General features: G+C 37.0%; 1 protein-coding gene across 2 annotated transcripts in view; it reads left to right on the forward strand.

Moving 5' to 3' along the window:
• The first annotated feature begins 399 nt into the window (after window positions 1-399).
• MINPP1 (multiple inositol-polyphosphate phosphatase 1) overlaps window positions 400-27,544 on the forward strand; it is a 45,685-nt gene continuing 18,540 nt past the window's right edge. Inside the window, exons 1-4 of one of the 2 annotated variants that reach the window (XM_081266898.1) lie at window positions 434-1,388; window positions 4,606-4,803; window positions 10,293-10,390; window positions 13,320-13,453. In XM_081266898.1, coding sequence (XP_081123024.1) covers window positions 752-1,388; window positions 4,606-4,803; window positions 10,293-10,390; window positions 13,320-13,453 — 1,067 coding nt within the window. In that variant the 5' untranslated portion in view covers window positions 434-751. Of the gene's footprint in view, window positions 1,389-4,605; window positions 4,804-10,292; window positions 10,391-13,319; window positions 13,454-27,544 lie in introns of both variants that reach the window. The other variant, XM_081266899.1, reaches the window with a different exon arrangement.

Raw genomic sequence — 27,544 nt, forward strand, 5'->3', positions numbered from 1 at the left:
GCTCACACTTAATAACGAGGTAAATCTTATGGGCCATGACTCAATGACCCAAATTAACATGATTGTTGTCTCTCTGCTTTGGGGATCAACAAGTGCAGAATTTTTTGGGTGCTGTGTTCGCTCTGCTAGTTCAGGTCAAAATAATAGAAAAGATTCAGGACTGAAATTTCTTAAGAACTAAGCCCCTTTCTAAGCCCTGTGTTCTATCCAACTTATTTTCGAACTCTAAAGGGAGAAAAACTTTGGTCTCCAAGAAGCAACCTGCAGGAAGGACCAGATATTTGCATAATCAAGTGTATTTTATACCTCTGTTTCAGAGTGGAAAAACACAGTAGAATGGGGTGAGGATGGTGAGACAGAGTCACCTATTAAAAGATGGCAGCATTGGAGACTAACGCTTGGTTTGGGCTTCATTCGCATCACAGAAAACCCAAGAGCCGGGAAGCCTTTGAAGACAGTCCCGGAGCCACAGACTAAGAGGAAGCTCGCCCACGCCCCGGGTCAGCCCTCGCCGGCTCCACATAAGCCACAGGTGCCCCAGTCTTCCCAGGGCAGCTCCACCTGCGCCACAGGTCGGCATCTCTCCGGGGGCGAAGCGCTCAGTACCAGTCGCCACAGCCGGAGTTACTGCAGCGCAACCAGAGCCGCCCAGGCCGGAAGAGCTCTCCGGGCCCGCCCCCGCCCGCTCGCCGGAGCCGGAAATCGGGGGGTCAGCTGCGGGTGTTTTGCCTTCCGCGGGCCGCTTGGCACCATGCTTTGTGGTCCCTGCCGCCTCCTCAGGGCCTCCGTAGCGCCCACCGCGGCCCTGGCTGCGGCGCTGCTTTCGTCGCTCGCGCGCTGCTCTCTCCAAGAGCCGAAGGACCAGGTGGCTTCGGCGCTCAGCCCCTACTTCGGCACCAAGACTCGCTACGAAGATGTCAACCCCGGACTACTGTCGGATCCCGAGGCGCCGCAGCGGGACCCAGAGCTGCTGGAGGGGAGCTGCACCCCGGTGCAGCTGGTGGCCCTCATCCGCCATGGCACCCGCTACCCCACGGCCAAGCAGATCCGCAAGCTGAGGCAGCTGCACGGGCTGCTGCAGGCCCGCGGGCCCGGGGATGATAGGCCGGGCAATGCCAGCCATCGCGGCCTGGGCGCCGCGCTGGCTGACTGGCCGCTGTGGTACGCGGACTGGATGGATGGGCAGCTGGTGGAGAAGGGGCGGCAGGACATGCGACAGCTGGCGCTGCGTCTGGCCTCCCTCTTCCCAGCTCTCTTCAGCCGGGAGAACTACAGCCGCCTGCGACTGATCACCAGCTCCAAGCACCGCTGCGTGGACAGCGGCGCCGCCTTCTTGCGCGGGCTGTGGGAGCACTACCATCCTGGGTTGTCCCCGCCCGACGTCTCAGGTGACCGCGCGCCGCGGGGCAGATGCTCTGCCGCGTTCCCGAATCTTCCCTGGACTTCCCCACCCCCAGTCTCATCTCACTTTGCTCTGTATCCTAACTTCTACCCTTCGGGCTGTGCTTTCTCTGGGTACAGGATGTTGTGAACTTGATTATCTCTCCTTTCATGTGTACATTTATTTATTTATTCATTCATCAGATATGAATTTTAGCACCTTTTACGTGCCGAACGCTGTAGTAGACTCTGGGATCCAGAGCAGGAAAGGAAATGATCTTTCCCCAAATTTTTGGTCTCCCTTTTTTTGAATTAACCACTTTTGAGTGCCAGCCTGTCCCTTCTTACCTCCTTGGCAGTTAGTTTTATGGTTGAAAACACTCTTTAAAAATGATATTTAGAACCTTCTTCCTCAGGCATTGCTTGTAATACAAGTTGGGGTTTTTACTCATCACCTTTTTCAGGTGTCTGGTCTAGACTTAACACCTGATTTAGGAAGCTGTTAACAAGCCTTATTTATGCCCTGCTTTTTCCTTTTGTTTGGTTCTTGTATTTACTGTTATAGAGTTCCCTTATTGTAGTTGAGGTTCATTGTCAAAAGCAATACCTTACCTACCAATTGATTTCATACTTTTTCAAAATTTGAGAAATGAAATAGTGGTATCTTTTTATTTATCAGGCAAAGAAGTTAAGCCCAAGATTGTCCTCTAATTTGAGGACTAGTCAGGCCTGGAGTCCAGGTCTTCTGTTTTTCCAGAATGATACTTTTCCCATCAAAATGTTTTTATAGTCAGTTATATTGTAGCAAACACCCAATGCTTCATATATACCACACATGTCTCACATTTGTTTTACTTAATCTTCACAACTTTTCTCTGAAGCTGATGGTACCCCCACATTGAACCCAAGGGTACTTAACTGCTGAGCCACATCCCCAGCTCTTTTTTTTTTTTTTTTTTTTTTTTTTTAGTTTGAGACAAGGTTTTGCTAAGCTGTTGAGGCTAACTTTGAATTTAAAATCCTTTTGCCTTCCCAGTTGCAGCAGCGATTGCAGGCATGGGCACCTGCACCTGGCTCCTAACTTGCTTTTTAAAGTATTACACTATACAGCTTCCTTTTATCTTATAATATCTGATGAGAATAAAAACATAACATATTTGTGACAGAGAGATGAACAATTGTTAATAACTACTTCTAGGTTTTAAGGTAAGAATTGAAATGAGGAACTTCATTTAGCTTTACAGCCCAAATTTAAAAAACAAAACTAAACTGGTTTATCATTTCTTCCATAGCAGTTCAGCAGTCTGCAAGGGATTTTTCCCCTAATTGTGTATCATGTTATTGCTTTGTGGGTAACTCAGTAAACTAACTTGTTACTTACTGAGTCGTGCTTTTAAACTGTAACTAGGTTTTTCCTATTAGTTTGGGTGAAAGTTCCCTGTAGGTTGCCTAAATTAGCTGAATTTTAATGTAGCACAACATATACTGGACCTCCTGGCATGAATGATGGCACTCAGATTGCATTGAGAAGATTGTCATTTGCCTCTGGGGGAAAAGCCAGGGATCAGAGTAGTTCAGGATAAACCCCCCTCTCACCATTTTTCAGTCTCAGAGATTAAATCCTTTCCCTAGCCACTTCATTATCCTACACAGACAATTGTTTTGCCTGTTGTGTAAATCTGGGCTTTTGAGGGAGACCACTGAATTAGATTTTGTGTTTTTATAGAAATAGAACAATGCATTTGTTTCTGTTTAAAGAGCAGGAGTAATTAGATAATAACAAGGGTGAACCATCCAGACCTACATGAGAAATCATATTTTGAGGGCACAGAAAAGATGACAAAGTTCTCTTATTTTCCTAGTGAAGTCGGTCTTTTTTGGGTTTTGGTAGTGGGGACTGAACTGAGGGACACTCTACTTCCACTGAGCAATATCCATCTCTAGCTCTTTTTATTTTATTTTGAGACAAGGTCTCCCTAAGATGCCGAAGCCAGCGTACTTGTGATCCTCCTCCCTCAGCCTTTTGAGTCACTAGGATGACATATACTGGCTCCTGAAGATACTTTCTTAAGAACTATAATCCAATTAACAACTAAAGTGGGAGAAATGATCTATTGCAGGGACTATGCCTTCACATATATGTATATTTTTGCGTTGTGTATCTAAAACAATGGTATAACTGTATTTGAATTTCTTATATTTTGTGTACAGAAATAATACCTGGTGTTATTTTCATGGTGTTATTGGAGGAATGATAATTGAGATGTTTTGAATATGGTTGAAAAACTTAAAAGACACCCCAATAGTTGAAGCAATGTTATGAATGCTTATCCAGTACATGTTTGCCAAGTTGGGGGAATAGCATACTGTTAATTGGAGTTACCTAGGATCTTCAGTTAAAAGATAAACCAAATCAGAAGCACTTAGCACAATAAAGCCCAGTAGACTTCAAACTTTGTGCTGCTGTCAGTAGTTTTTGTCTAAAGTAGAATCTTTTGTAAAGTAACACAGGGTTAGGAAAATTAATTAAGAAAATAAAACAATCTATTTAGATTTTGGTTGAGTGGAGAAACAGGTCTAATCTGTTAAATTCTCTCTCACCTTGTACCTAGAGACTGCTGGTTTTTAGTTTGCTTTCTGAAGTTTTCTGTGCCTGACAGAAACAGAACTTTCATAACACAGTTTTGCACTTCTTATGATTTTCTTGCCTAATTATTTTTTTGTCTATGAGAAAACATTCATTTTGGTTACCTTTATTTCATTGTGTGTAGTATTGCTTCAACACATTTTATTTTGGGTGTTGATTGTATTTTAGTATTTCTAGCATATTCTCTTTAAGAATTGCCATCATTATAAATGGGTAATAAAATTTTATACTTTGTCTTTCTTGACTGATACGTTATTTCAGATATGCAGATTAATGTCATTATGTTCCTTTTTCACACTTGAAGCAAAATTTTTAGTAATTTAAAAGTATCATTGATTGCCAACTGTAGTGGTGCACACCTATAATCCTAGTTACTCGGGAGTCTGAGACAGGAGGATCACAAGTTCAAAGCCAGCCTCAGCAACTTAGCATGGCCCTAAGCAACTTAGTGAGACCCTGTCTTGAAATAAAAAGGGCTGGGGATGTTGCTCAGAGGTTAAGTGCCCCTGGGTTCAATCCCTGGTACCCATCATTTATGTCAATAATTTACATGTATATAACTTTTTTTTTTCTTTCAGATATGGAGTGTGGACCTCCAAGCATAAATGACAAACTAATGAGGTTCTTTGATCATTGTAAGAAGTTCTTAACCGAAGTAGAAAGGAATGCTACAGCTCTTTATCATGTAGAAGCCTTCAAAACTGGACCAGAAATGCAGAACATTTTAAAAAAAGTTGCAGCTGTTTTGCAAGTGCCGGTAAACAATTTAAATGCAGGTAATATATCTGCTGCATTCATTTGAACTGTGGCTTAAATAATTTTGAACTGTGAAAATGAAAAAATTAGGAAATTCAGTGTTATTCCTTTTAAAGCCCCAAACTGAATTTACACTCAATTTAAGAAACACCTCATGTTTACTATTTAGATTCATATTCTTCCAATATTAGGTAAATTGAGGTATAAAATTCTCTGTATTCTGATTTTTTTTTTTTTTTTTGTACTAGGGATTGAACCCAAGGGTATTTAATCACTGAACCAAGTCCTCGGACCCTTTTTTAATTTTATGTTTTGAGACAGGGTCTTGCTAAGTTGCTGTGGGCCTTGCTAAGTTGCTGTAACTGGCCTCAAACTTGGCAGTTCTCCTGCTTTAGCTTCCCAAGTCACTGGGAAGTCATGCACCACCATACCCGGCTTGTATTATGAAATTTTTTGAGAACCTAAACTCTTGAGCATTACTTGTAAAAACAAAAAATTTTGTTTTCTGAATTTGCTTCATAAAGTTATTCAAAGAGACTCATAAATTCTTTAGTTTTGAAACAGTTCAAAAGTACATGTATGAGAGTTTTTGGAAGTGAAAAGCGAAGTGGTATGTTTTTTGAGGCTTTTATATATAGAGATGTTGAAAAGATAAGTAGTCATGTCTGTCATAAGATATTTCAGTGTAAGGGCTGACTGCAGTTTATCATCCAAACTGGGACACTTTTTGAGAGTAAAAGATAATACAATTATTAATTATTCTGGGAAAACCAGTGGAAAACAGGGCACATGGTGACCTAAGCAATGGAAAATTAAGAATATAAAATTTTTTTCCAGTTTTTTATAAATTTGTAATCTGTAAAGCAGATGTTGACAAAAATAATTTTTTTTATAAAAATAAATTTTTATACATATATGTTCATGGACATTCACACACAAAGATTATAGATTTTATTATATTGTGAATCAACTTCCAAGAGATTGGAAGTAGGAAATGTGGAAGGGTGAAACTATTTTTCAGTTAAGTCTGTTTTGGAGACCAGATGCTTTATAAGGATTAAAAAAATGATGATGCCTAAACTATTATTTGAAATTGAGTTTTTTTTCCTTTCCGCAAACCAGCTGTACGTTGGGGTCACCTGTGGAGCTTTAAAATGTTCTTATTGGGAAATAATTAAAACATGTAGGTAAGAATAAAGGCTGACATAATGAATACTGTACACTCGAAACTTAGTTTTATGCTTCACTTAGTTGCTCTAAATAGCACCAAGGACCTTGGTTTTCTCTCCAGAGACATTCTCATCAATTCATCACTTAATCATCCTCCTGTGCCAGTATATATGTTTTTGTACATAACTGGGATATTGTTTTGTGGATTTTTAAACTTTTAGAATGGTATCAAAGTGCATTTGAGTCTGAAATTTGATTTTATGCAACTTTGTGTTTTTTAAATGTAATTTTAATCCTTTCTATTTTTATTTATTTATTTATTTATAGTGCTGGGGATTGAACACAGGGCCTTGAATATGCTAGCAAATGTTCTACCACTGAGCTATAACTTTAGCCTAGTCCTACATTTTAAACTTATACACAGAATTCCCCATGATATAAGTATACTAGTCTCTAGTCATTATTCTGTAGTAGAAGGTTTTTAAAAACTACTTTTAGGACTAGGGATGTAGCTCAGTGGTAGAGTGCTCGCTTATCATGAGCAAGGCTTTGGGTTTAATTCACAGCACTGTGTGTACCCCCTACCCCCCAAGTACATTAAAAACTACTTTTAGTCTCTGAATGGGTAAGGATTATTTGTGTTTTCCTGATGGAATAACCAAGAGCAACTTTTTTTTTTTTTTTTTTTTTTTTTTTTTTGGTACTAGGGATTGAACCTGGTGTGCTTATTAACCACTGAGCCACATCTCAGCCCTTTTTATTTTTATTTTGAGACAAGGTCTCACTAAATTGCTTAGGGCCTCACTAATTTGCTGAGGCTGACTTGTAATCTTCTTGCCTCAGGCTTCTTTGGGATGATAGGCATGTACTGCTGTGCCCAGCAAGAGCAACTTATTTTAGAGGCACTATAAGCATAGTAGTTGATCCTGGGATTGCACCGTTTGTATTTGAATTTTAATCTAACCGTAAATTATGAGTTTTGCCAAGTTCCTTAATATCTCTATGCCACAGTTTCCTTCTGTATAAAATGGATATAGGAATTATATTTTCCCCAAAGGATTATTGCAAGGATTATCTGAGATTAATTTATGTAAGACATTTAGCACAGTGCCTGGCATAGTAACTGCTCCATAAATATTTTTGCCATTCAAATACCTACTTTTTTAACATAAAGGGATGGTCCTTTATGTACTATCTGTAATTTATTTTTACTTAATAATACATCTGTCTGTACATATAGTTCTGTCTCATTCCTTTATAAATTATGTTATTTTATATAATATATGGTTTGATTTCTGGGTCAATGCTGGTTAAAAGTTACTCAACCCATCAAATTTTACTGCTATAAAAGAGTCTGGAGCTAATGTACAGTCTAAATTCTTTTATATAGGAAACCATTTTTTCTATTGAAAACTTTTCTAGTTTTTAACTATCTAGTGATATTACAGAGAGCATTCTTATGGTTTATAAGGATTATATTTCACACTGGAGAGTTTATAAGAAAAGTAATAACAGGTGACGTTGCTGGGTTAACAAATATGAATATTTGACACAATATACTTCCAAATTGTTCTCTGAAGGTGTAGAAAAATTTGTATCAATATGTAAGAATGCTCTACTATCTCATCTAGCACTTAATACTATTAATCATTTTAACTTAGGCTCTTTGATTAGTGAAAAATAATGTCTAGCTTTAATTTACATTTATTTAATTTCTTCTGAAATCCAAAATCTTTTTATATGTTTATTAGCCAGATGTTTAGTTGCCTCTTCATAATCTTGTTTTCTCCCCCTTCTCTTCTCCACCCTCTCTCACCCTCCTTCTTTCCCTCTCTTCATTTTGGTACTCAGGATCAAACCCAGGGCTTGGCACATGCTGGATAAACACTTTGCCACTGAGCTTTACCTCCAGCCCTATTGTCTGTTTGCTATTGAGTATTTTTACATTTTTCTTATTGGTCATAGATATCCTTTCTATATTGGAGATGTATTGACCAAACCTTTTAATTCTGTCTAGCAAAGAATTAGTCGTTGGCTTATTGTTGCTAATATTTTCTCTTAATTTGTTGCCTATTTTTTAGGCTCGCTTTTGGTACCTTAAGTTTACATCTTTTGTGAAGCCATATCTGTCTCTTTATTATGGCATCTGATCATTATATTTTGCTTAAGAATATTCTTGAAACTCAAGATTAGTTTATTTTCCTATTCTATTTACTTGTTTATTTTTTAATACTTAAATTTCTAATGCATCTGAAATATTTTTGAAGCTCCAAAAGATTGACCAAGAAGTTGGAAGTGGTCATAATACATGAATTAGCCATAACTCATCAAGTAAGATCATTTGTTTTAACTTCATTGTTTTGTAGGTGAGCAAGTTGAGATCCAGAGAGCCTAGAATGACTTTGCTCAGAATAATTCATGTTAGAATTAGATATATAATAGCAGTAGTTTTCATTTCTCTGTACTTCAAAGACTTTTGGTGAACAAAACAGAACAAAACAAAACAAACAAACAAACAAAAAAACAGGTATTTTTGGTCACCTCTCTCTGGTTAAAGGGTACACATATGGGCTGACTTTCATAGTTTCAAGTCTAAATGAGCCAGTTCCTTTCATCAGACATGAATAGTAGTTAAAAGTCACTCTATTATATTAGGTATTGGGATTATAAACCCTTCCCTTTATTTTTTTTAATAACTTTATTTATATATGGTGCTGAGGATCGAACCCAGGGCCTTGCACATGTGAGGCAAGTGCTCTACTGCTGAGCCATAACCCCAGCCCCATAAACCCTTCCTTTTATATGAGCAGAAGTTTTGAATGGCTTTTAGGTATATTCCCACTGAAATTTATTTTTTACAACTATATACTACCTCAGGAATTGTGTAAGCTCAGAACTATTGCAGAAAGCATGTAACAATTAAATTTGATCCCATTTTTCCTTTGGGAAAGAGGAAAGACAGTATTTTAAAGAAAAATTGAAATAATAAAGGTAATCCCTGTAGTTGACTTCTTTTTTCTGTCTCTAGGATTAGATGCCAGCTACTTCTTGATTAGAGAGCAGCAATGTTTTTATTCCTACTGATAAAGGCTACCTTTTCATAGCCCAAGCACTCATTCCCTTATCCCTTTTTTTGATACATACATACATATACACACGTGTGTACACATATGAAAGTGATGTTATCAGTGATTTAGCAATATAAAAATCCCAGATAGCTTATTATGAAATTGCTTGAGCAGCTAAATTTGAAAAACTGATGCTATAATACCAACTTTTCACTCCCTCTTTAGTGTGTAATTTTCCCTTGTTCTTCTGTGGACTCTCTTTCACCTTTCTTCTGCCCCTTCATTTTGCTCTTTTTCCCCTATTTTCTGTAGTCCTCTCTCTCCTTTTATACCTTTCTTTCTTTATATGACTTTTCCTAATAGTTATGAATTATTGAATAGTTCCCACACTCCCCAGTACTGAGAATTGAACCTAGGGGTGTTCTACCTCTGAACTATAGCTCCAGCCCTTTTTATTTTTTAAATTTTGAGTTAGGATTTTGCTAATTGCTAAGGCTGCCCTTGAACTTGGCCAACCTCCTGCCTCAGCCTGTGGAGTTGCTGGAATTATAGGCATGTGCCTATAATGCCTGGCACTATTCTGTAGCTTAAAAAATCGTTCAATAAGCTGGATGTGGTGGTGCAAACCTGTAATCCCAGTGACTGGGGAGGCTGAGGCAGGAGGATTGCAAATTCAAAGCCAGCCTCAGCAAAAGCAAGGTGCTAAGCAACTCAGTGAGACCCTCTCTCTAAAGAAAATACAAAATAGGGCTAGAGATGTGGCTTATTAGCCTCGTGCCCCTGAGTTCAATCCCTTGTTCCCAGAACCCCCTAAAAAATTGTTCAATAAATATACCTTGTTATTCCTAATTTTCAAGTTGGGGACTAAAATCTTTATAATTTTAGTTTCCCTTTACCAGCCCTCTAATAGTAGCAAAATAAAAGTCTGTTTAATGTAGTAGGTCTTTGGGTTAACCTTTTTGTTGGATTTGCCAGGCAAACATGCTCTTAATAAATAGTTTTAAAAACTGAAAAAAGTTACAGAAAGTTTCTTGGTTTTATTGGACTGAAATGTACACATCCTTGTGATTTATTCCTGATAGTTGTAGTCCTTCCCTTGCACAGAGCAAGTATTAATTCTTTGATAACCAAGGAAAAAAAAACTAGGCTCTTCTCCAAACCAAACATATCCAGTTTTTCAATTTTGCTGCATATAGCATTCTAGCAATATTCAGCTTTTGAAAAATTGCAGAAACTAATAACTCATAAAATTTTACCTGTTTTCCCCCCAGATTTAATTCAGGTAGCTTTTTTCACCTGTTCATTTGACCTGGCAATTAGAGGTGTCAAATCTCCTTGGTGTGATATTTTTGACATAGATGATGCAAAGGTGAGTATTACTTTTGCAGTTACTTCATGGTTTAATGGGGCTTTTTTTTTTTTTGTTACTTAAAGCAGCTTTTCTGAAAATAAGCAAAGTTAGGGAACATAAATTGTCTTGTGACTATTTTCTTTATAAATAGAAATTAACGTTCAAATACATTTCACTTGTAAAAAGTTCATAAAACTTGGGAAAACATTTTTTTCATGATTTGATTTCTAGGGCTCCTCAGTTTAAAACCTATTCAACCCTTCATCAAATTTTACTACTGTAAGGGTATATAATCCAAATTATTATTTTTATAGAAAGCCAAACTTCAGAACAAATGATTTTCCAAAGACCTAACTGTTCTTACATAGAAATTTTCATGGGAAATTGAGTTCTGAGTTCCACCTGGTGGTGGCAGTAATTCACTTACAATTCCTGTCTGCTTACCTCATTTCCCTCTTTTGCTCTTCATTTTCTGACTGATTTTTTAAGGTCAGATTCAGATTAAACATTTTTGACAAGAATTCCACATAAGTGATATATCTTTTCAGTGCAGCACATCAGAAGGAATGTCGGTCTGTTACATTTTTGATAATGATATGTTTGATCATTTGATTAAAGTATTGCCTGCAGATTTTTCCATTGTGGAAGTATCTTTTTCCCTCTGTAAATAAAAGGCTTATTTAAAGAATCATGACTTGAAAACTCAAAATACATGTATATTAAATTAATTGAATGAGTTTCCTTTTTATATGTAAGAATAAATTTAAAATTTTTATTTAAAAATATGAAGTTATCTTTTGATTTAGGAATTTCCTATGATTCTTTTCTTTTCTTATTAATTTAATATAAAATAATTTATCCCTGCTTAGCACTTGCACTGTGTAATAATAGGTTTACATACTAACGTATTTACAGATGAAATAAAATGGTTTTTGAAATTTGTTTGAATTCAGTGGTGGAGGCAGGAACATAGCTGAAATAGGATTGGTCAAATGTCGATTATTGTTGAAGTTGGATGATGGGTGCACTTGGGTACTACTTGTACTACTATTATATACTTTTATATGTTTGAGATTCTCCATTAATATATTTTAAAATTAAAAATAAGTAGGTACTTATGAAATTCTGAGAATTATACAAATTGTCTAGGACCTTGTGAAATGCTGGACCATATGTGCTTTCTTTTAGCCAACATTTCTTGAATTCCTGTTCTATGCCAGATACTTGCTTGGAACTGAAGATGACTAACATTAAGATAGCATTATCTTCAAAGAATGGCAGAAGGAGTGAAATAAAGCCATTTATAATAGAAGTATATATAAGATATAGTGGTGCACAAAAGGAAGTTGATTTAATGGTTGTCAGGCAAATCTTTACGAAAGAAATGACACATGTTTTTCTGGGGGATAGCCTATTTTGCAACTTTGTACATACCTTCTAAGGTAATGAGTGTATCTAGATTGTCTATCATTTCTAGGTCAATTTTGGTATCTAATATTTTTCTATAAGATATCCATGGCTGGGCATGGTGGTGCAGGGTAGTCCATGCCTGTAACCACAGGGACCTGGGAGGTCAAGGCAGGAGGGTTGCAAATCAGAGGCCAGTCTGGAAAAGTTAATAAGACCCTGTTTCCAAATAAAAAATAAAAGGGCCGGGGATGTAGCTCATTGGTAAAATGCCGTAGGTACAATCCCCAATACTAGAAGGAAACAAAGAAAGGAAGCAAGAAAAGTCCATGTCATTCAGGCTTGCAGGATTATTTACAAAGTTTGGCAAATTTGTCTCTTGAAATTTGAAAAACTCATTTTCTGTTTGGACCGTTGACTCTGTAGTTATGTTGTATATTTATATTTTTCTGATTCAGTTTGGGTAACATACTTTGTCAGAAAAATTATCTTCTATTTATATTTTTAGTTTTTATATAAAGTTTTAATAATGTACAAATGAGATTTTAAATCTCTTTTATTAAATATCATTCTGAGCTACATCCTCAGCCCATCATAGTTTGTATTTTAGTGCAACTGTCTTGCTAAGTTGCCCAGGTTGGCTTCAAACTTGCTTCCTGAGTAGCTGGGGTTATGGGTGTGTACCATTGGACCTGGCTTATTTTAAATCTTTTTTTTAAACTTTATGTTTACTTTGTCCCTTTTGCTAACTTCTAGAATTAATTGTCTCTTTATTATATTTTGGTTTTGGTATATGGCACTGGCCTACCCCTGGGCTTAAACTTATTATGACTGTACTTCGTTTTTGTAGAAGCTTATCATCTTTAAATGCTTAAAATTCTGATCCAGCCATGCATAGTGGCACATACCTGTAGTCCCCAATAACTCCAGAGGCTAAGGCAGGAGACTGCAAGTTCAGTTTGAGGCTAGCCTGAGCAACTTAGCAAGACCCTGTCTCAAAAACTAAAAGGGGCTGGCAGTATACCACAACAGTAGAATGCTTGCCTAGCATGTGTGAGACACTGAGTTCAATACACATACCCTACATACACCCAAAGTTAATTTCTTAATCTTCTGTTAATGTCTTTCTATGCTATATAATGAATACTCTTCCAGGTACTTTTTTTCCCCCTGTATCTGTCTTTGCTATCATCTTAATGTAATTTTAGAAGAAAGAGGAGCTAACTGTATATTCTTAATCCACTCTCCTAACCTGTCATGGATGATGGATTATTAGATTTGAAGATTTACTAACTTGTTTTGGCCCACAAGCCTTGACATTTTCCTGATTCAAATTTGTGATGCAGCAAAAGTTATTGTGTGTCATATACCTTCAGCGCTAACTCTTTAATGCATGATATTAAAATCTAAATGCTAAGATTGTACTGTATTTTGTACAGAATGATAATATAACTGTTTCTGGGGAAATATTATTAAATTAGAAAATCTCTAACATTTGTGAAAATGTATTAGACATAATATTTGAAATTTTTATTTTTAGGTATTAGAATATCTAAATGATCTGAAACAATATTGGAAAAGAGGATATGGATATACCATTAATAGTCGATCCAGCTGCACCCTCTTTCAGGATATCTTTCAGCACCTGGACAAAGCAGTTGAAGAGAAGCAAAGGTAAAAGCTATAAAATTTTGAAGTAAATTCTGAGATTGCTATTAAACTTCTGGAAAATATTTTATAATTGATGATTTTTTTGTCTTTTTAAAATTCTGATTTGTTATATGTCACAACAGAATGCATTATAGTTCATATTACACATATAGAGAACAATTTTTCATATCTCTGGTTGTATACAAAGTATATTCACACCGTTCGTGTCTTCATACATATACTTGGGGTAATGATGTCCATCTCATTTCACCATCTTTCCCACCCACATACCCTGCTTCTTCTCCCTCCCCTTTGCCTTATCTAGAGTTCATCTAATCCTCCCATGCTCCCCCTCCCAACCCCATTATGAATCAGCCTCATTATATCAGAGAAAACATTTGGCATTTGGTTTTTTTGGGATTGGCTAATGTCACTTAGCATTATCTTCTGTAACTCCATTCATTTACCTGCAAATGCATGATATTTTTCTCTTTTATTGCTGAGTAATATTCCATTGTGTATATATACCACATTTTCTTTATCCATTCATCTGCTGAAGGGCATTTACGTTGGTTCCACAGTTTAGCTATTGTGAACTGTCCTTCTATAAACACTGATGTCCCTGTAGTATGCTGTTTTTAAGTCCTTTGGGTATAGACTGAGGAGAGGGATAGCTAGGTCAAATGGTAGTTTCATTCCCAATTTTCCAAGGAATCTGCATACTGCTTTCCATATTGAGAGCACCAATTTGCAGTCCACCAGCAATGTACAAGTGTGCCTTTTTCCCCAGTTCCTCGTCAACACTTGTTGTTTGTGTTCTTAATAGCCACCATTCTGACTGGAGTGAGATGAAATCTTAGAGAAATGCAAATCAAAACTACTCTAATTGTTAGGGATGTTGAATATTTTTTCATATATTTGTTGATTGATTGTTCATCCTCTTCTGAGAACTGTTTGTTCAGTTCTTTGGCCCATTTTTTGATTGGGTTATTTGTTTTTTTGGTTTTTAGCTTTTTTTTTTTTTTTTTTTCCTTTTTGAATATTTTTTATTTGTTCTTTTTTAATCCCAGTTCTGATAATTATGCCCTCAATTATTTCACGTTGCCAGAGACTCACTCTCAGTCTGTGCAGTATTGTTATTGCCGTTTTAACATCTCGGCTTAGACTCCTACTGCATCACACACTACAGATCTTCCCTTGAATGGCTGGTGGGAATGTGTTGAATTTTGAAGGATTTCCTTGATGTTGATTATAGAGCCTGCATGATTAGATCTTTATTTTTTTTATTTTTTTATTATTTTTTTATTTTTTATTTTTATTTTTTATTGGTTGTTCACAACATTACAAAGCTCTTGACATAACATACTTCATACATTGGACTGAAGTGGGTTATGAACCCCCAATTTTACCCCAAATGCAGATTGCAGAGTCACATCGGTTACACTTCCACAATTTTACATAATGTCCTATTGGTCATTGTTGTAATCTGCTACCTTTCCTATCCCCTACTATCCCCCCTCCCCTCCCCTCCCAACTTCTCTCTCTACCCCATCTACTGTAATTCATTTCTCTCCTTTTTTATTTTCCCATTCCCTCACAACCTCTTGTATGTAATTTTGTATAGCAATGAGGGTCTCCCTTCATTTCCATGCAATTTCCCTTTTCTCACCCTTTCCCTCCCATCTCATGTCTCTGTTTAATGTTAATCTTTTCTTCCTACTCTTCCTCCCTGCTCTGTTCATAGTTGCTCTCATTATATCAAAGAAGACATTTGGTATTTGTTTTTTAGGGATTGGCTAGCTTCACTAAGCATAATCTGCTCTAGTGCCATCCATTTCCCTGCAAATTCTATGATTTTGTCATTTTTTTATTGCTGCATAGTACTCCATTGTGTATAGATGCCACATTTTTTTTATCCATTCATCTACTGAGGGGCATCTGGGTTGGTTCCACAGTCTAGCAATTGTGAATTGTGCTGCTATGAACATCGATGTGGCAGTATCCCTGTAGCATGCTCTTTTAAGGTCTTCAGGGAATAGTCCAAGAAGGGCAATAGCAGGGTCAAATGGTGGTTCCATTCCCATCTTTCCCAGGAATCTCCAAACTGCTTTCCAAATTGGCCGCACCAATTTGCAGTCCCACCAGCAATGTACAAGTGTACCCTTTTCTCCACAACCTCTCCAGCACTTGTTGTTGTTTGACTTCATAGTGGCTGCCAATCTTACTGGAGTGAAATGGTATCTTAGGGTGGTTTTGATTTGCATTTCTCTGACTGCTAGAGATGGTGAGCATTTTTTCATGTACTTATTGATTGATTGTATATCCTCCTCTGAGAAGTGTCTGTTCAGGTCCTTGGCCCATTTGTTGATTGGGTTATTTGTTATCTTATTTTTTAATTTTTTGAGTTCTTTGTATACTCTGGATATTAGGGCTCTATCTGAAGTGTGAGGAGTAAAGATTTGTTCCCAGGATGTAGGCTCCCTATTTACCTCTCTTATTGTTTCTCTTGCTGAGAAAAAACTTTTAAGTTTAATTAAGTCCCATTTGTTGATTCTTGTTGTTAACTCTTGTGCTATGGGTGTCCTATTGAGGAATTTGGAGCCCGACCCCACAATTTGTAGATCGGATCCAACTTTGTCTTCTATCAGACGCAGAGTCTCTGGTTTGATATCAAGTTCCTTGATCCATTTTGAGTTAACTTTTGTGCATGGCGAGAGAAAGGGGTTCAGTTTCATTTTGTTGCATATGGATTTCCAGTTTTCCCAACACCATTTGTTGAAGATGCTATCCTTCCTCCATTGCATGCTTTTAGCCCCTTTATCAAATATAAGATAGTTGTAACTTTGTGGATTAGTCTCTGTGTCCTCTATTCTATACCATTGGTCCACCCGCCTGTTTTGGTACCAGTACCATGCTGTTTTTGTCACTATTGCTTTGTAATATAGTTTGAAATCTGGTATCACTATACCACCTGATTCACACTTCCTGCTTAGAATTGTTTTTGCTATTCTGGGTCTTTTATTTTTCCATATGAATTTCATGATTGCTTTGTCAATTTCTACAAGATATGCCATTGGGATTTTGATTGGCATTGCATTAAACCTATAGAGAACTTTTGGTAATATCGCCATTTTGATGATGTTAGTTCTGCCTATCCATGAACAGGGTATGTTTTTCCATCTTCTAAGATCTTCATCAACTTCTCTCTTTAGGGTTCTGTAGTTTTCATTATATAAATCTTTCACCTCTTTTGTTAGGTTAATTCCCAAGTATTTTATTTTTTTTGAGGATATCGTGAATGGAGTGTTTTTCCTCATTTCCGTTTCTGAAGTTTTGTCGCTGATATACAGAAATGCCTTTGATTTATGCGTGTTGATTTTATATCCTGCCACTTTGCTGAATTCATTTATTAGTTCTAGTAGTTTCTTTGTAGACCCTTTTGGGTCTTCTAGGTATAGAATCATGTCATCTGCAAATAGTGATAATTTAAGTTCTTCTTTTCCAATTTTTATGCCTTTAATTTCTTTCGTCTGTCTAATTGCTCTGGCCAGTGTTTCGAGAACTATATTGAATAGAAGTGGTGATAGAGGGCATCCCTGTCTTGTTCCAGATTTTAGAGGGAATGCCTTTAACTTTCTTTGAGGCGTCTTTGTCTGGTTTCGGAATCAGGGTGATGTTGGCCTCATAGAATGAATTTGGAAGAGCTCCCTCTTTTTCTATTTCCTGAAATAACTTGAAAAGTATTGGTTTTAATTCTTCTTTAAAGGTTTTGTAAAACTCCGCTGTATATCCATTCGGTCCTGGGCTTTTGTTGGTTGGTAGTCTTTTGATGGCTTCTTCAATTTCATCCATTGATATTGGTCTATTCAAATTGTGTGTATCCTCCTGACTCAGTCTGGGCAAATCATATGACTTAAGAAATTTATCGATGTCTTCACTATCTTCTATTTTGTTGGAATATAGGTTTTCAAAATAATTTCTAATTGTCTTCTGTATTTCTGTAGCATCTGTTGTGATATTGCCTTTTTCATCCCGTATGTTAGTAATTTGAGTTCTCTCTCTTCTTCTCTTCGTTAGCATGGCTAAAGGTCTGTCGATCTTATTTATTTTTTCGAAGAACCAACTTTTAGTTTTGTTAATTTTTTCAATAGTTTCTTTTGTTTCAATTTCATTGATTTCCGCTCTAATTTTAATTATTTCTAGTCTTCTGCTACATTTGCTGTTGTTTTGCTCTTCCTTTTCTAGGGCTTTGAGATGAAGTGTGAGCTCATTTATTTGTTGGTTTTTTCTTTTTTTGAGGGATGACCACCAGACGATGAATTTTCCTCTTAAAACTGCTTTCATTGTGTCCCATAGATTCCGATATGTTGTGTCTGTATTTTCATTTATCTCTAAGAATTTTTTAATTTCCTCCTTTATGTCTTCTGTAACCCATTGATCATTCAGTAACATATTGTTCATTTTCCATGTGATGTAGGATTTTTCCTTCCTTCCTTTTATCATTGGTTTCCAGTTTCATTCCATTATGATCAGATAAAATGCATGGTATTATCTCCACCCCTTTGTATTTACTGAGGGTTGCCCTATGGCATAATATATGGTCTATTTTTGAGAAGGATCCAGGTGCTGCTGAGAAAAAGGTATATCCATTTGATGATGGTTGATATATTCTATATATGTCAGTTAAGTCTAGGTTGTTGATTGTGATATTGAGTTCTATAGTTTCTTTATTCAATTTTTGTTTGGAGGATCTGTCCAACGGTGAAAGAGGAGTGGTGAAGTCACCCATAATTATTGTGTTGTGGTCTATTTGATTCTTGAACTTGAGGAGAGTTTGTTTTATGAATGTCGCAGCACCATTGTTTGGTGCATAAATATTGATAATTGTTATGTCTTGTTGGTGAATGGATCCTTTTAACAGTATATAATGACCTTCTTTATCCCTTTTGATTAACTTAGTCTTGAAGTCGATTTTATTCGATATGAGGATGGCCACTCCTGCTTGCTTACGAGAACTCTGTGCGTGGTATATTTTTTCCCATCCTTTCACCTTCAGCCTGTGTATGTCTTTTCCAATCAGATGTGTCTTCTGGAGGCAGCATATTGTTGGATTTGTCTTTTTAATCCATGATACCAGCCTATGTCGCTTTATTGGAGAGTTTAGGCCGTTAACATTCAGAGTTACTATTGATATATGGTTTGAACTTCCATCCATGTTTGAATGCTTATCCTTTTTTTTTTTTTTTAAATATTTAGTTTGTTTCTCCGTGATTATCTTTCCCCTCGCCCTCTGTCTTTACTGAGGCACTTCCCACTGATGGTTTTGGTTATTGTTTTTCATTTCTTCCTCGTGTAGTGTTTTGCTCAAAATGCTTTGCAATGCAGGTTTTCTGGCTGCAAATTCTTTTAACTTTTGTTTATCATGAAAGATCTTTATTTCGTTGTCATACCTGAAGCTTAATTTTGCTGGATACAGAATTCTTTGTTGGCATCCATTTTCTTTCAGTGTTTGAAATACATTGTTCCATGACCTTCTTGCTTTCAGTGTCTGTGATGAAAAATCCGTTTTTAACCGTATTGGTTTACCCCTAAATGTAATCTGTCTCCTTTCTCTTGTAGCTTTTAATATTTTCTCTTTGTTCTGTATATTGGATGTCTTCATAACAATGTGTCTTGGCGTTGGTCTACTGTGATTTTGTGTGCTCGGTGTCCTGTATGCATCTTCAATTTGTATATCTGTTTCCTTTTTTATTTCTGGAAAGTTTTCTGTAATTATTTCATTCAGCAGGTTTCTCATTCCCTTGGTGTGAATCTCTGTACCTTCCTCTATCCCGATGACTCGTAAGTTTGGTTTCTTTATGTTATCGCATAACTCTTGGATGATTTTCTCGTGATTTTTTACCAGCCTTTCTGAGTTGGCTAGACTCTTTTCAAGATGGTATATTTTGTCTTCATTATCTGACGTTCTGGTTTCTACTTGTTCCACTCTGTTAGTGATACTCTCAATTGAGTTTTTAATTTGGTTTATCGTTTCCTTCATTTCTAGAATTATTGTTTGATTATTTTTTATAATCTCTATCTCCTTATAAAGATGCTTAACTTCTTCTTTTAGCTGTTTATGTAACTCATTCTCAATGTGTTCTTTCGCTGCTTGAATTTGCTGTCTTGTATCCTCTTTGAGGTTCCATTCCATCTGTCTAAGGTGTTCCTTGAGGTCTTTATATGACCATTTTTCTGATGACTCTAGGTCCTCCTGAATATTTAGGCTGACCTGCATTGCTTGTACTCCTCTTCTTCCTTGCTTCTTGAAGCTGCTCATGTTGCTTCTTGTTCTGGTTGACTGCTGGTTTACTGTTTATTCCTATAAATTTATTTGATGCTAGGGAGGAAAGGTATTAGAAGGGAAGGGAAGAAGTCACTAAGGAGAATGAGAGTAGGCAGGTAGAATTCAAGGAAGGGGGGATAAGAAAAATGAAAAGACAAAAGAAGAAAGAAATAGGAACTAAAAAAGAACACAAATTTAAAAAAATATTAATAATAATTAAAAAAATTAAAATTGAGATTAGAAGAGAAAGAAGAAAAAAAGAAAAGAAAGAAAAAACAAGGTAGAAAAATGAAGATGAAAGAAAAACCCCCAATCAGAAAAAAAAAAAAAAACAACAACAATAAAAAAGACTAATAAATGCCTTCTTAGAGTTTGATTAACTTCTCTTCCAGTAGGTGGCGCTGTGCCCCCCAGGTCAAGTCTTTCCCGTCAGTACGCGGGAACCAATCACTGTGCAGCAGCTCCTCCCAGACTGGGCGAGTCTCCAATCCTGAGTGCCTAGGGCCTCCTCTTGTGTCCAAACACTTCCACTTTTCCTCTAGCCAGGCCCCTCTCACCACAATACTGACTACAGGCCAGGTCTGCTGCTCCCGGGAGCCCTGTTTTCATGAACGACTGGGCTCACTCCTCCAGATTGCCATTCCCTCAGACCCTAAGCTTGTAGAGCTTGGTGCTGAGAATCCTCAGCAAATTTTGCTTGCCCTCCGGTAGCCACACCCCCGTAGCTGGTGCAAGAGACCTCAGCAGCCAGCCCTGGCGGGAGCGGCAGTCCCGCACCACCTCTGACTCCCTCGGGCTGGCTATAGTATTCTCGGGAGAGCTGGGAGGGGCTCTTAAGGTTTCCCTGATGCGTGGAGAGGGAAAGCCAGGAGACCACACACCTGCTGCAGCAGGCTTCAAAGAAGTTATCTCCTCTGCCGCAGTCCTGCCACGCCAGCCCTCCGCCTCAGTGGTGTTCTCCGCAAACGGCTACAGTTCGCCTCCCCCTGCCGGGCGACCAACGCCACGGGCAGGTCCCCACTGTCACCCAATCCCCGCCTGGACCCTGCGGCCACTACCCACGAAGGCCTGGCAGGCATCCACCTCCGGGGAATGAGAAGTGCTGACCCGCCGCCTCAGCCGGATACCTTAATGCTGAGTCGCAGCTGTCTGTCTCAGCTTTTCAGACGCGGTGGTGCGGGGCACGGACCATGGAGGGGCTTACTCACTTCCCGCCGCCATCTTTCTCCTCTCGCTATTTCGGGATGATGGCGGGGTGCTGGCTCGCTCTGTCCGGTGCGTCTCTGCCTGGAGCTCCCACGCCTCTCTCCGCCGCAGTTTCTACAGCAGGCGCTGCCCTGTTCGCTCTCTCCGCCCCCGGCGTTCCCGGCTTCTAGCCGCACCGCGGCCCGGTCCGTGTCTTTATGGCTCGCGGCTCCAGCGGCGCCCGGGGCCGGGGAGGCGACGGCCTGACTCCGGCAAGTACCGCCGTCCCCAGGCCCCGAGTCCCGGCGGCCACAAACCGACACTTCTAGTAGACCTCCCAGATCCCTGCAGGACCCCTCTTCATGGAATTCTGCTAGAGGTTCCTCAGTGTGAAGACTGCCGCTGTTCCAAAGGGTCTTTTTGATCTCGTTAGTGCGGAGACATTAGAGTCGCTGCTTACTCCTCGGCGGCCATGCTCCCTCCTCCCTGGTTTTTAGCTTTTTGAGTTCTTTATATACTCTAGAGATTAGTGCTCAACTGATGAGCGAGTAGTAAAAATTTTCTCCCATTCTGTAGGCTCTCTATTTGCCTCATAAAACATTGTTTCTTTAATGCTGCGAAGAAGGTTTTCAGTTTGAATCCATCCCATTTATTGATTCTGATTTTAATTCTTGTGCTACAGGAATCTTGGTAAGAAAGTTGGGGCCTAATCCAACATGATGGAGTTTGGGCCTACTTTTTCTTCTAATAGATGCAGTGTCTCTGGTTTAATTCCTAGATCCTTGATCCACTTTGAATTGAGTTTTGTGCGTGGTGAGAGAGAGGGATTTAATTTCATTTTGTTGCATGTGGACTTCCAGTTTTCCTAGCACCATTTGTTGAAGAGGCTATCTTTTCTTCAATGTATATTTTTGGTGCCTTTGTCTAAGATAACTGAAATTATGTGGGTTAGTCTCTGTGTCCTTTATTCTGTACCATTGGCTACCAGTTTGTTTTGGTGCCAATACCATGCTGTTTTTGTTACTAGTGCTCTGTAGTATAGTTTAAGGTCTGGTGTAGTGATGTATAGTGAGTATAACAGGTGGCTGTTATATTCTTCTTGCTAAGGATTGCTTTAGCTTTTCTGGGTCTCTTATATTTCCAGATGAATCTCATGACTGCTTTTTTCTATTTTTATGAGGAATGTCATTGGGATTTTGATTGGAATTCCATTAAATCTGTATAGTGCTTTTTGGTACTATGGTCATTTTGACAATATTAATTTTGCCTATCCAAGAACAAGGGACATCTTTCCATTTTCTAAGGTTTTCTTTAATTTCTTTCTTTATCGTTCTGTAGTTTTCACTGTAGAGGTCTTTCACCTGTTTCATTAGGTTGATTTCCAAGTTTTTTTTTTTTTTTTTTTTTTTTTTGAGGCTATTGTAAATGGGGTAGTCTTCCTCATTCCCCTTTCAGAGGATTTGTCACTGATATACAGAAATGCCTTTTTTTTATGGGTATTGATATTGTATCCTGCTAATTTGCTGAATTCATTAACTAGTTCTAGAAGTTTTCTTGTGGAATTTTTGAGGTCTTCTAGGTATAGAATCATATTTGTCAGCAAATAGTGCTAATTTGAGTTCTTCTTTTTCTAATGAATTTCTTCTGTGTAATTGCTCTGGCCAGTGTTTTAAGAGCTATGTTAAATAGAAGTGGTGAAATAGGGCATCCCTGTCTTGTTCCAGTTTTTAGAGGGAATGCTTTCAATTTTTTTCCCTTTAGAATGATGTTGGCTGGGGCTTAGCATAGATAGCTTTTACAATGTTGAGATATGTTCTTGTTATCCCTAGTTTTTCTAGTGTTTTGAACGTGAAGGGGCGCTATATTTTGTTAAATGCTTTTTCTGCATCTATTGAGATGATCATATGATTCTTATCTTTAAGTCTATTGATGTGATAAATTACATTTATTGATTTCCCTATGTTCAACCAACATTGCATCCCTAGGATGAACCCCACTTGATCATGGTGCACAATCTTTTTGATATGTTTTTGTATTCGATTTGCCAGAATTTTATTGAGAATTTTTGCATCTATGTTCATTAGAGATATTGGTCTGAAGTTTTCTTTCTTTGATTGTGTCTTTGCCTGATTTTTGGAATCAGGATGATATTGGCCTCATAGAATGAGTTTGGAAGTGCTTCAACTTTATCTATTTCACAAAATAATTTGAAGAGTATAGGTATTAGTTCTTCTTTATAGGTCTTGTAGAACTCAGCTGTGTATCCATCTGGTCCTGGGCTCTTCTTGGTTGGTAGGCTTCTGATGACGTCTTCTGTTTCGTTGCTTGAAATTGATCTGTTTAAATGTGTATATCATCCTGATTCAATTTGGGCAAATCATATGACTCTAGAAATTTGTCAGTGCCTTCAGTATTCTCTATTTTATTGGAATACAAGTTTTCAAAAATAATTTCTAATTATCTTCTGTATTTCTGTAGTGTCTGTTGTGATATTTCCTTTTTCATCATTTATGTTAGTAATTTGAGTTTTTTCCTTCTCTTTGTTAGCATGGCTTAGCAATTTTATTCACCTTTTCAAAGAACCAACTTTTTGTTTTGTCAGTTTTTTCAATTGTTTCTTTTGTTTCAATTTCATTGATTTGAGCTCTGATTTTAGTTATTTCCTGTCTTCTACTACTTTTGGTGTTGATTTGTTCTTCTTTTTCTAGGGCTTTGAAATGTAATGTTAGGTCATTTATTTGATGACTTTTTTTTTTAAGGAATGAACTCTATGCAATGAACTTTCCTTTCCTCTTAGCACTGCCTTTATAGTGTCCCAGAGATTTCAATATGTTGTATCAGTGTTCTCATTCACCTTTAAGAATTTTTTAATCTCCTCCTTGATGTCTTTTGCAACCCCTTGTTCATTCAGTAGCATATTATTTAGTCTCCAGGTGTTGGAGTAGATAATTGATGATTTTTATAAAATGCTTATTTAGTTTTGTTTTTTCAAAATTTTAACATAATTATTGATACCATTCAAATAATATATATTAGTTTTACATGGAATCATACTGCTTATTGTCTTCTGGACTTGCTTTTTTCCTTCAACATTGTGTTTAAAATATTCAGTATACTATTGCATATTGCTATGGTTCATTTTTACTAGAGTACAATAATTCAGTATTGTGAATGTGCTACAGTTTATACCATCTACTCTTGCCAATGGGCATGTAGATTTTTTATTATAAATAGTATAATCATGAAATTTTATTTACATGTCTTCTTTTAAGAATACAAAATATTTTTATTTTAAAATAAGAGTTTCTCATCAAATTGCCTTTGTTAGCTAGGCACAGTGGCACTTGTCTATAATCCTAGTGGCTCAGGAGGCTGAGGCAGGAGGATCACAGGTTCAAAGCCAGCCTCAACAATTAATCGAGACAATAAGCAACCTAGTGAGACCCTGTCTCAAAATTAAAAAAAAAAAAAAGAAAAAAAAAAAAAAGAAAATGGGGCCAGGGATGTGGCCCCGTGGTTAAGTGCCCCTGGGTTAAATTCCTGCCACCAAAATAAATAAATAAATAAACAAGTAAAACCCTTTGTTAACATTTATACTTTTTTTTTTTCTTGTCAGTACTAGATACCAAACCCAGAATCTTGAGCATACTAAGTAAGTACTGTACCACTGAGTACATCCCAAGTTCTTTTTAGTTTTGAGACAGGGGCTTACTAAGTTGGCTAGGCTGGCCTCTAACTTGTGATCCTCCTGCCTTGTTTTCCAGAGTAGCTGTAATTGCAAGCATGTGCCACCTCACCCAGCCCCAAGTGTTTTTAAAAATAAATTGTTCATAGGGTTGGAGATGTAGCTCAGTAGCAAGTATATGCTTAGCATGAGTTAGGTAGGTCCACTCAAAAAAAAATTTCTTTTTATCACATGAACATTTGATAGGTTTTTTTTTTTTTAGTTTTATTGATTTTTTTAAAATATACAACAGCCGAATGCATTATAATTCTTATTACACACATAGAGTACAATTTTTCATCTTTGTATATAGAGTATGTTCACACCAATTCATGCCTTTATACATATACTTTGCTTTTTTTGCATTACAATTCTTATTACTCATATATCACAATTTTTCATATCTCTGTTTATATATAAAGTATGTTGACACCCAGTTCGAGTCTTCATACATGTACTTTGTACCATCACATTCCACTGCCCTTGCTAATCCTCTGCCCCCCCTTTCCCTCCCATCCCTCTTCCCTATATAGAATTTATCTAATTCTCCCATGCTCCCCTCCCCACCCCACTATGAGTCACCCTCCTTATATCAGAGAATACATTTGGCATTTGGTTTTTTGAGATTGGCTAACTTCACTTAGCATTATCTTCTCCAACGCCATCCATTTACCTGCAAATGCCATGATTTTATTCTCTTTTAATGCTGAGTAAAATTCTAATGTGTATATATGCCTCATTTTTTAATCTATTCATCTACCGAAGGGCATCTAGGTTGGCTCCACAGTTTAGCTAATGTGAATTGTGCTGCTATAAACATTGATGTGGCTGTGTCCCTTTAGTATGCTGTTTTTAAGTCCTTTGGGTATAGTCCTAGGCGAGGGATAGCTGGGTCAAATGATGGTTCCATTCCGATTTCCAAGGAATCTCCATACTGCTTCATTTGATAGATCTTTAACCCCATTTTATTTGACAAGCTTACATTGGTAAATGTATAAACCTTTTCCAAATATTTTGATCATGCAATAAAAATTGAGACAGGAAAGACTTGGAGGCGATTTATATCATTGTGTTTCCAGTACTTTTATTTATATAAATATATTTTGTTTATGGATATGACACTAATTTGTAGAATTTTCTTGGGTTTGATAGGAATTAGGCAAGAAAACCCAGATTATTTAGTTTTTACTACCAAAAACAGGATTTTAGTGATGACCAATAAGCTGCTTTGAGATAGGAATTAACTTTTTTCCGATTTGATTTTTTGAATGGTTTATAACCCTTAGACTTTACAAGATAACAGATCTTTCCTGTTCATTGTTCATTGTTTGCCCCAGTGTTGAATGTGAGGCATGATAAAATTATGTCAGGAAGTTTTTAAAATAACTTGTAAGGCTTGCTTTAAAAGTTGATTTTAGATTTAAAGCTTAAGTTAAAAAAAATCACTGATGCTTTAAAATAAATGAATATTTCTGCATACCAAAACCATAAAAAATGAAACAGAGAAATTACAGATCATCCTCAGTTCAAAGATACAGCACTTACGAATTGAAAGACCTAATTTGATAATCTATGGATTGAATGTAATTCCTATTAAAATACCAGTAAGTTTCTTACCAAAATTGAGAAGCTAATTTCAAAATTTATACAGAAATTTAAAGGATATGGAAGAGATAAAGCAATTTTGAAAAGAAAGGGACTTACAATTCCTAATTTCAATACTTATTGTAAAGCTTTAGTCATGGTCAAGTAGATCAGTAAAGCCATGGAATTGAATAAAGCTGTGAAACAAACTTAGATATACAGTTAGTTGGCCATCTATATCTTTGGATGCCCTATTTGTGAATTCAACTAATTGTGACTATAAAATTTCTGGGAGAGAAAATTTTATCTGTACTGAATATAGATAGACCTTTTTCTTATTATTTCCTAAATAGTACAGTATTCTATTTACATAGAATTCATATGCAAAGTATACCATTTTATCTATGGGACTTGACCATCCATGGATATTGGTATCCTTGGTGAATTCTGGAACCAGTCCCCCATAGATACTGCAATTGATTTTCTACAGAAGATACAAATCAGTGCAGTGGGGAAAAGAATAATCTTTATAACAATGGTGCTGGAACAATTGGATATATATGTTAAAGGAAAGAAAAAATGATGTACAGATCCTTACGTAACACTATGCACTAAGATTTAAACATAAACGTAAAACAAAATTTTGGGGCTGGAGTTGTGGCTCAGTGGTAGAGTGCTCACCTAGCATGTGTGAGTCACTGGGTTCAATTCTCAGCACCACATATTAATTAATTTTTTAAAAGTTTCATCAACAACTAAAAAAAGAAAATGTGAAACTTCTGAAATAAAATATAAGAACAGTGTCCTAATTATAATAGCTAAATGTATAAAACTCTTAGAAGAAAAAAATAGGAATAAATACATGACCCTGGATTAGGTAAGGATTTCTTAGATATAATGCCAGAGTATGGTCCTTGTGTGAAGATCCCAAAATAAATGCTAAGGATCCTGAATTAAGAGATCTGATTATATTTGATTAAAACATTGATGTGTCACTATTATTTGCAGTCTTCAGTTTTCTACTAGGTAAAAACTTTCACTTCAGAATACAGTATTTGGAAAATAGAAAGACAGTTGTAGACTTGAAAAAATATTTGCAAAACAAATAAGTATGCAAATAAGGATTTGAATCCAGAATATACAGAGAATACAACTCAGTAATAAGAAAAACAACCCAGTTTTTTCAAAAAGCAGAAGAGAGTTATGGACATATAGCTCAGTAGTAGAACATGTGCTTAGCATACCCATGACCCTGGGTTCATTCACCATTACCAAAAAAATACCACAAACAAAAAGA

This window comes from Spermophilus citellus (genome assembly GCF_964194105.1).
Source record: "Spermophilus citellus genome assembly, chromosome: 15".
Taxonomy (NCBI): domain Eukaryota; kingdom Metazoa; phylum Chordata; class Mammalia; order Rodentia; family Sciuridae; genus Spermophilus; species Spermophilus citellus.